The 8,964-nt window shown below is 37.6% G+C and overlaps 1 protein-coding gene across 2 annotated transcripts; it reads right to left on the minus strand.

Annotated features, from left to right (window-relative positions):
* Positions 1-205: 205 nt before the first annotated feature.
* LOC107706533 (uncharacterized) lies at positions 206-8,380 on the minus strand. 2 transcript variants are annotated; one of them, XM_016510279.1, is made up of 10 exons: positions 8,174-8,380; positions 5,878-5,939; positions 5,332-5,792; positions 4,943-5,258; positions 3,579-4,344; positions 3,305-3,487; positions 1,720-2,066; positions 1,095-1,345; positions 791-991; positions 206-709 (listed from the first exon to the last, which is right to left on the minus strand). In XM_016510279.1, exons 2-10 carry the CDS (start codon positions 5,920-5,922, stop codon positions 268-270), a joined length of 3,012 nt encoding a protein of 1,003 aa, XP_016365765.1. In that variant the 5' UTR covers positions 5,923-5,939; positions 8,174-8,380; the 3' UTR covers positions 206-267. The 2 variants fall into 2 exon arrangements, with proteins under 2 accessions (XP_016365765.1, XP_016365766.1); XM_016510280.1 differs by lacking the exons at positions 5,878-5,939; positions 8,174-8,380 and having other exon boundaries at positions 208-709; positions 1,095-1,347; positions 1,722-2,066; positions 4,943-5,413.
* Between the last annotated feature and the right edge of the window lie 584 nt (positions 8,381-8,964).

Here is an 8,964-nt window from a genome sequence, read left to right on the forward strand (position 1 = left end):
CTTTGAGTACCCAGAAAAGCACTATATAAATGTAACAAATTATTAATTATTATTATTAAAACTGTTCATTTGAAAAAAGAAATGTCCACTGTGATGAGAATAAAAAGACCTTTATTGCCATTTCACAAATGACAAACCGGTAAGTGAAAAACTATAAATAATCACCTAAAGAGTACTATAAAAATATTTACAAACAAAGTATATAAAAACAATGGAATCTACAAATAAAAACAAAAATGAATTTTCCATATTAATGTCCATATTAGCTCATTTTGCCCTCCTCATCTCCTCCATCCACTGCTCTACAGTCTTTCCAGAGGCTTTGGCACAAAAGTGAACACCGCGGAACTGGCTGTGACCGAATTCTTTTGTCTTTGGTTTGCCACACTTTTTACAAACATACTGTTCACAAGGCCGCTTCAGGGGTAACCCCCGCTGGGCTGCCTCTTCCTCTGCCTTCCTTCGTCGCCAAGCAGTCGTCCTAGGCACCTTTGGACTAGGGGGCCCGGTGGCAGCAGCTCTTTGCTCTGTGTCTGTTTGAAAGGGCTCGGGACCCCCGATCACTACTTTAATTACATCGCCTACATGTCCATTTCGAAAGGGCTCTGGAACATTGTGTTGTACAGGAAATAGAGGCTCAGACGCCTTCATGTTGTCAGTGCACTGGTGCAAAACCAACTGTTCTTGCCTCTGTTTCCTGGCATTGTACCTGTGTACAGAAAACATGATACAGTATTTAATATCTATGTAATTATAATTAATATACAGCTGCATATTAATAATCAATTACCACTGGCACAGTGTCCGCTGGTTTATCTCAAGCAGCTGTATCTGTGTCCGGGTCGAGATGGCAGCGCTGTCCTGGACGATGTCCCTGATCATGTTGTAGTCGTGGAGGATGGCAGCCCATCTGTTGACCCTGAAGCCAGCGATGGTCTGACCAGCAGGGTGGATGTGGCTAAGAGCGAGGCAAATGGCTGCGACAAGACGGCTGACATTGTAGCAAATCCATGGAAAAGGGAACACAAGTTATTTCTAAGGAATTTCAATAAAGATTAAAAAAGAACATTTATGTAATTTTCTGGCACTCGTACCTTTTTAGACCATCAATGCATGGAGTCACAAAGTTATCGCTATGACTGTTGTTTAAGCACAATGTGTCTTCGGCTCGGGCCGGGTGGACAACACCACCTTTGTCATGCTCTGACAGCTTATCCCACAGGGCGACAATCTCGTCCACCTTTCGCTGTGTGACAAATCCATGATTTCTAAGCTCGACCAGACTGTTGGCCAGGTTAATAACATGGTTATACTCAGGAACACCATCAGGCCCCACGCACTTTTCCTGAGAAAAACAGAGTACTTCCTATTACAAAAATGTCTTATAAACATATGAACACAAACACATGGCAGAAAAATTGGTAACATTTTAAAATAAGGTCTGATTGATTAACATTAATGCATTAACTAACAGTAAGCAGTATATTTGTTACAGTATTTATTATTCTTTGTTAACGTTAGTTAATAAAAATACAAATGTTCATTGTTAGTTCATGTCCATTTACTAATATTAAATATACAACTTTTTAATAATTGTGTTATTTGTGAATGTATTAATAAATAAATGCTTTCAAACTATTTTTCATTGTTACTTTTTGTTAACAACAATAATAAATGGAACCTTACTGTAAAGTGTTGGAACCCCTTTTTTTTTTTTTTTTTATCCTCCTCCTGTGAGATGCCCTGAGGCGTGTACTGGTCTGCAGTGGTAGGCTCGTCCTTTATGGGCCCAGATGTGGAGGACACGATTGGATCCGGCTGCGATGTTGAGAGGCCGGAGGAAGGTGATTGCAGAAGTGCCGCCTGATATTGAATAGGCTGAAGTGGTTTGAGGCTGAGCTCCAAGAACTGTGGTGATTTGAGGTCATCAATGTCCGAATCCTCATATTCCAGGTTTGCCTCCAGATAATCATCACTCCCATCAGGAGCATCGGGATCCATAAGGTAGTCGACCTCCAACACTCTGTTGGTTTGAGAATAAAGATACTCCACCCCTATGAGCTCACCTGTGCAAACAGTATGTCACAAAAAATTCATTGGTTAACTATTAAAGCAAAAAAAAAAAAAAAACCTAGACTAAATAAAACAGCATGACAAAGTACCATTCTTCAAATGTTTGGAGTCAGTAAGATTTTTTAAATGTTCTTGAGAAGTCTCCTATGCTCACCAAGGCTGCATTTATTTGAGCAGAAATACAATAACAGCAATAGTATTGTCAAATAGTATTACAATTTAAAATATAATGAAATTATAATCAATTTTTAAAACAGTTGTGCTGCTTAATATTTTTATACAAACAATTTTCTTCAGGATTCTTTGATGAATAGAAAATTCAAAAGAAAAGCATTTATTTGAAATGTAAATCTTAAATGTCTTTACTGTCACTTTTGATCAATTTAATGCCTCCTTGCTAAAAACAAAAACCTGTATTGACCCCAAATATTTGAAAAGTTGTGTGCATTTTTGAGAATTACATTTTCAATAAAAAAGGCAAATTTTTCAGCTAGCATTTTATGTCTCCTAAATATACACAAAGTAATATTTCCACATTTTCTGAATAATTCATTTTTTCTTTGTGTACCTAAAACATAAATATATAGTAATATAATGAATGATAAAAATAAAAAAAATCACATTTTTCAGTCAGTTTTAATGTGACCTTATATACAGTATGTGTATAATATATATATATATATATATATATATATATATATATATATATACACACACACAGTGGTGTGAAAAAGTTTTGGCCCCCTTCCTGATTTCTTATTTTTTTGCATGTTTGTCACACTTTAATGTTTCAGATTATCAAAAAATTTTAATATTAGTAAAAGATAACACAAGTGGACACAACATGCAGTTTTTAAATGAGGGTTTTTATTATTAAGGGAAAACAAAATCCAAAACTACATGGCCCTGTGTGAAAAAGTGTTTGCCCCTAAACCTAATAACTGGTTGGGCCACCCTTAGCAGCAACAACTGCAATCAAGCGTTTGCGATAACTTGCAATGAGTCTGTTACAGCGCTGTGGAGGAATTTTGATCCACTCATCTATGCAGAATTGTTGTCGAGCATGAACCGCCTTTTTAAGATCATGCCACAGCATCTCAATTAGGGATATGCCGGTATCAAATTTTCATGTTGCGATTAATTGCTAATGCTTTTATCACGGTATGCGGTATTATCACGGTATTGAGAATTTAATCAAAACACACAAAAAGAAAGACATGCAATGCATTACCAGTGTACTCTCCTGGGCTGTTGTGATCCTCAACCAGTTTATGGCCTAAAACCTTCTGGCTTAGACGGTTTACGTAGTGCTGCAGTGGACTGCATTCATCAACAGCAACAGATCGGGCCTCGTTCCACTGCACTACTCCTTCTAGCAGGTAAACATGGAAGTGCAAGTCATTTGTACTTGTACCTAAAAGAAGAGAAAAAGAGCAGGTAAAAAATCATTTCAATCTACATTGACATTTCACAAATATAACTCTCTATTTATGGCTCTTACAAACCTGGAATGAAGTGATTCAGATGCTGATGGAATGATTCGAGGGATCCTACGCCACGTGCACAGTGATACAGGGGCAGAATGAGCCCTCCTCTGGTCACCTCTCCAATCTTTCTGTAAAGCTGTACTCCTGGAGGGTCCTGAATGCATAAAAGATGGCATTGTTGGGCTCGCCAGATTTCCTCCATCCTCTCCTGGTCCAACAGTTTGTTACCCATGAAATCTGTAGCCCCCATGAAGTCCTTTAACAGCTGTTCAATGAGCTGCTTGGTCACCTGAGGCTCACGTGTCTGGTGGCGACAGTGCTGTACTAACTCTTTGGCCGTGGGCTTGTTGGATGCTTTGACATCTTTGGTTTGTCGCAGCTCCAGTCGTTTGGCTTCTTGTAGTCTTTTTAAATCCTCAGCATCCCACTCAAAGATACAGGAGAAGAGCCGTCCCATGAAGGGGCCGTACAGCAGGTGGCTTTCTGAAGTGACGCCTGCTGTAAACCGCATCATAAACTGCCACGCATCCAGTCTGACGACCAGCTGGTCCCACTCGTGGAACATGGCTCCCACTTTGCTTTTACCCGTAGTGGAACAACAGTCCTGGTCCACATAGAGGACTTGTGGAGGAGGCTTTCCGGTTCGCCGATAACGTTCCATCAAGCCGGAGCACATGGGAAGCAGGCCCTCGTCCACTGTTTGTGTCAGGACACATATTAAGACCTGCCCATTCTCATTCCCCACGTTTGTGGACCACACAGCTGAATCGTGTTTCTTAGTGACCTAAAGATGGATGAAAAATGGTAAATGCAAAAAACATTGGATGATTTATATAAGCTATATATATTTATTCAAAAATACATTCAAAATTCAATTAATAAATATTATGATTCAAATAGACCACTTTTATTATGGAATAAAATTAATCTTGGTATTTTTGGTGAGGCGGAAAAGCTTCATTAAAATAATGAAATTCTTGAAAAATAATTAAACACTGCAATATTTTGTTCAGTATTTTAACAAAACTGCTATTTTAACAGTTAACCAACATGTAAAAAACAGGAAATTATATGTGACCCTGGACCACAAAACTAGTCATAAGTAGCACAGGTATATTTAGCCAACAATACATTGTATGGGTCAAAATTATTGATTTTTCTTTTATGCCAAAAATCATTAGGATATTAAGAGGCCAAATATTGTCTTATCCTAACAAACCATACATCACTGGAAAGCTTATTTATTCAGCTTTCAGATGTTTCAGCTTTCAAATCTCAATGTTTGGTGAGCATAAAATTATTTTTATTTTATTTTGAATGGTAGTGTATGTATTAATCCAAATACTTAAATGAATGCATAACATTTAGTTGTGTCTGCTCACCTTCTTGGTGGAGACCATTTTCAGGATGGAGCCGTAGATGGAAGTGACTCTGGCCTTCATTTCTCCGAGCCGTGTCAGTACATCCTTTGCATGTACCGTCAACAGCAACGATGGCGATGGCAGTGGCATCATCTGCGGCAGCCTGGCAGTAACAGCGCTGAGATCTTGAAACTTGTCCAGTACAGAGAGATACTCTGCAGACTGAGCCAGCCACTGCTCTTTGTGCCGAACACAAAGGTGCCGATACAGCGACATCACACTCTTCCCTGGTGTCTGGCTCCGCATCAGTCTAACAAGCTCCTTATCACAAGACAACCTTTAAACAAAAGACACAACACAAAATCAAACCAATATTAACAATATCTTGACTGTCAAACAACTCTGCTAACCTGTAAGTCAACACTGCTGGGAATTTCTCACGATGGATGGGATCCAATTGATCCAGAATGTCTTGCGACCAGCCTGCCACCTTTTTCCTGCAGGAACAGCACTCCAGGTACTCTGTGACCATGAAATACCACCCACTCATGTCCAAAACCCTCCGGACAGTGTTGTACAGTCCGCAAGGCCTCAAATGATTGCCGAGACGACGGCAGTTGGGCTTCGCGCATGGCAGCCTGTACGCCCACATGCGGCAGGGCATCCATAGGAACAGCCTGCTGTGAAAGAACGGGTCAGGAAACGGAGGAGGCTGTGAATACAACAACTGGGGTCCTGGAGGTGAGCACCACAGCTGCAGAGGTTCAGTCAGCTTTAACTTCCCAGATGCGTCTCTGCTAAAGAGAGCCTTACTGACCCAGAGATGCTGCTCTTTTGGCAGCATCTGCTTCCAACCTTCTGGAAGTAAAACCTGTTGGAGAAAGGCAGAGAAAAAAGGTGGACATTCAGCTGTTTTTGTCATTCTGCAAAATGGCCACAGTTATCATTTGACTTACTTCTTCAGGAGGATCAGGAAGCTTTTCGACTGCTTGGGTTTTCATTTGTGATGAGGGCTGGGCTGTCCAGGAAGATCAGGATAAAAATAAATAGAAACATTAGTGATGTTTCAAAATTATTTTTTTTATATAGAAAACCAAACTTAGTGTTTCCATTTAGCCAAAGAACAAAACCTGAAACTAACGTTTCTGTAATAAAATAACCACAGAACTGCAATCTTTATGCTGTTTAGGATGTTGTGTTCTCAGATGATAAATGAAAAGTTGTAGTAAAGTTTTTCGACAATAGACTGACTCTCAATATTTTAGACAAGCAATTTTTCTATATTGCTCCTAGCATCGTTTTTTTGTCACGGTGAAGTGTGTCCACACTCCTAACATGTCATAACTTGTAGTTTATCCAAGGTATACATGAAATAAATGCTGCCATTGGAGTAATGCTAATTAAATGTCATTGTTTTGGTCAACAATCAATCCTTTTTTTCATATTTTCAGTTGCTGAAGTTCAGATGCATCACTTAAAAAAAAAAAAGATGATGCTCAAAGAAAAGGCACCATACATTTTGTTTCTATTTGTGGTAGCATTGCGAATAACATTACTGATATATGAAAATAAAACAATACAAAAACTTCTGTTACATTATTTATTTTAAGATGGCCTTGTTACAGTGTAATTACTCATTTAAGTACTAAGTAATATTAATTAACAACATGTACTTATATAATCATGGTTAGGATTAGGGTTTGGTTTAGGATTAGCTGCTTGTAATTATGGATAATTTACTGTTATTACTATAGTAAATATGTGTAACAAGGACACTGTAAAATAGAGTGTTACTGAAAGCTCTAACTTACTGGAAGTCAAAAACACGACAATGACAAAAATCACTGGAGTAGTCAGAGCTGGAGATGTCCACATACACTAAATGGACAAAAGTATATGGACTGTTGTGTAGAAGTCTGTTCCCCTATGTTTCCCCTTAGTTTAGCGTTCCCACTACGAAAACAGCGTACAGAGCACACGAGTGTGCTCGTTCTACTGTTCCCGCTTATCTTTTTGTCATCTTATAATATTTACTATATATTTAGGTATTGATCACAGGATCGATTTGAAGGTTTGGAAAGCTTTGCCGACTGCGCTGTATATGTATGAAATATGAAGTCAAATAAATGTACAACGTAATTCTACCTCTAACAAGTATATTTTTCTTGTGTGTGCTTCTCAATCTCAGTTTAAAATAGTTTATTGGCATTATATATAATATATATATATATATATATATACACACACACACACAGAGAGAGAGAGCTTTTGTATAATATGTAATACAATACATAGGCCTTTTATGCTTTTGAGGATATGTGGTACTTTACCTATTTACTGCAAAATTACTCAACTACATCATTAGCTTGCATAATTATGTTTTAATAAATAAACAGTAAATAATTAAACTGAGTAAATATTATAACTGTTCTTATGATTATTCATAAGATGATATAGCATATTATAAGGTTTTTTATAATGCATTATGCATTCATTATAATGCCTTAAGAATACCCTTATAATGTATTATAAATATGGGCTTCATAGAAAGTGTTACCAAAAATTTTTTTGAAAAAGGTTTTATGAGCGTAAAATGAAAGTCAACGGGGTTCAATTTTGTTTGGTGGAGTTATAGTTCTTTCCAAATGTGTTCAACAGACTTCAGGTCTGGCTTTGTGCAGGCCAGTAAAGTTCTTTCACAGCAGACTCAGTAAATAATCATTTCTATATGGGCCTCACTTTGTGCACAAGGACATTGTCCTGCAGGAACATAAAAGACCCTAACCTGCTGCTGGATTGGAAGCACAGAATTCTCTGGAATGTCATTGTGGTTTAGCACTAAGGTTTTTTTTTTTTTACTGGATTGTCCAAACCTGACATGAGGGTGTCCACATACTTTTGTGTATTAGTATATGTTAGAGCTATTTACAACATGAGTTATTGTTAGTATAATTTAAAAGTACGTACTACTTACACAATACCAATACTACTAGCACTACGACAATACAATACCAATACAGTTACGTTTACAAACGACACAATGAACTCAAAATATTGTCTAATCTGGAGAAACAATAAATAATCGCGTCAAACTAATTAATTCATAAATGAGCCATCAGCCATGATTGTGAAAAGACAAAAGTGTGGACCCGTGAGTGAAACCCCTGGCATTAATTCATCAAATCGCCACACCACCATACTGTAGTGTTTCAAACTCACATGGAACGGCTCATTTTAATCGACAAATCTTACCTTGGAGGACGCCTAAATCAAATCGAGACAAACGGTTCACCCCAAGTACTGTTACATTTGTTGTCTCAAACAACTGTGTGCTGTTTGTCTGTCCCGACAAGTTCTTGTATCACGCGAGCAGTCGTGCTTTTGGACCTCAAGTGCCAATAGTATCCAGCTGTGCAGCGAAACTACAAGCAGATAAATTACAAAAGGTGGAGATTTTCCACTCGTGAAAATCACAGTGTAGTCTCGCCCTGCAGCTGAAAGAGCCAATCGCATTTTTGATAGAGACTAAAAGTCCCGCCTTCCATATAAAAAGCCAATCGCCATTTTCGCTTGTTTGTTTACGCTTTACTGAGCATGCGCTTTAGATTTAATATTTCTGGGTGCTTGACAATATAAATGATTTTACCTGGTGGGCAGAAATTTGATAGTTTAATTTGATGAGCACAAAGGCAAAAACAGAAAACGAAAAAAAAGCTTGACTATTTAGACACACACACACACACACACACATATATGTATGTATGTATATGGACCATTCTACATAACTGGTCCAAAGTCAGAGTTTGAAACGTCTTTTTCCAAATAATATTTATTTATGCAAATTGTATAATATCCAAGGTACACATTTCTACTAATTGTGCAATTAATTCTCATATTGTTTTTATCAGAAAGTTTTGGAATATTTGTCCTTTCCCCAAATTTGTCACTACCGAAAAACAGTAATAATAATTTAATTATAAGGGTTATATTGACCTATTAAGATTTTGCTTACATCTAGATTATAAATGTATTTTTTGCTATTT

This window comes from Sinocyclocheilus rhinocerous, unplaced genomic scaffold (genome assembly GCF_001515625.1).
Source record: "Sinocyclocheilus rhinocerous isolate Xijiao unplaced genomic scaffold, SAMN03320098_v1.1 scaffold1405, whole genome shotgun sequence".
In the NCBI taxonomy this organism is placed as follows: domain Eukaryota; kingdom Metazoa; phylum Chordata; class Actinopteri; order Cypriniformes; family Cyprinidae; genus Sinocyclocheilus; species Sinocyclocheilus rhinocerous.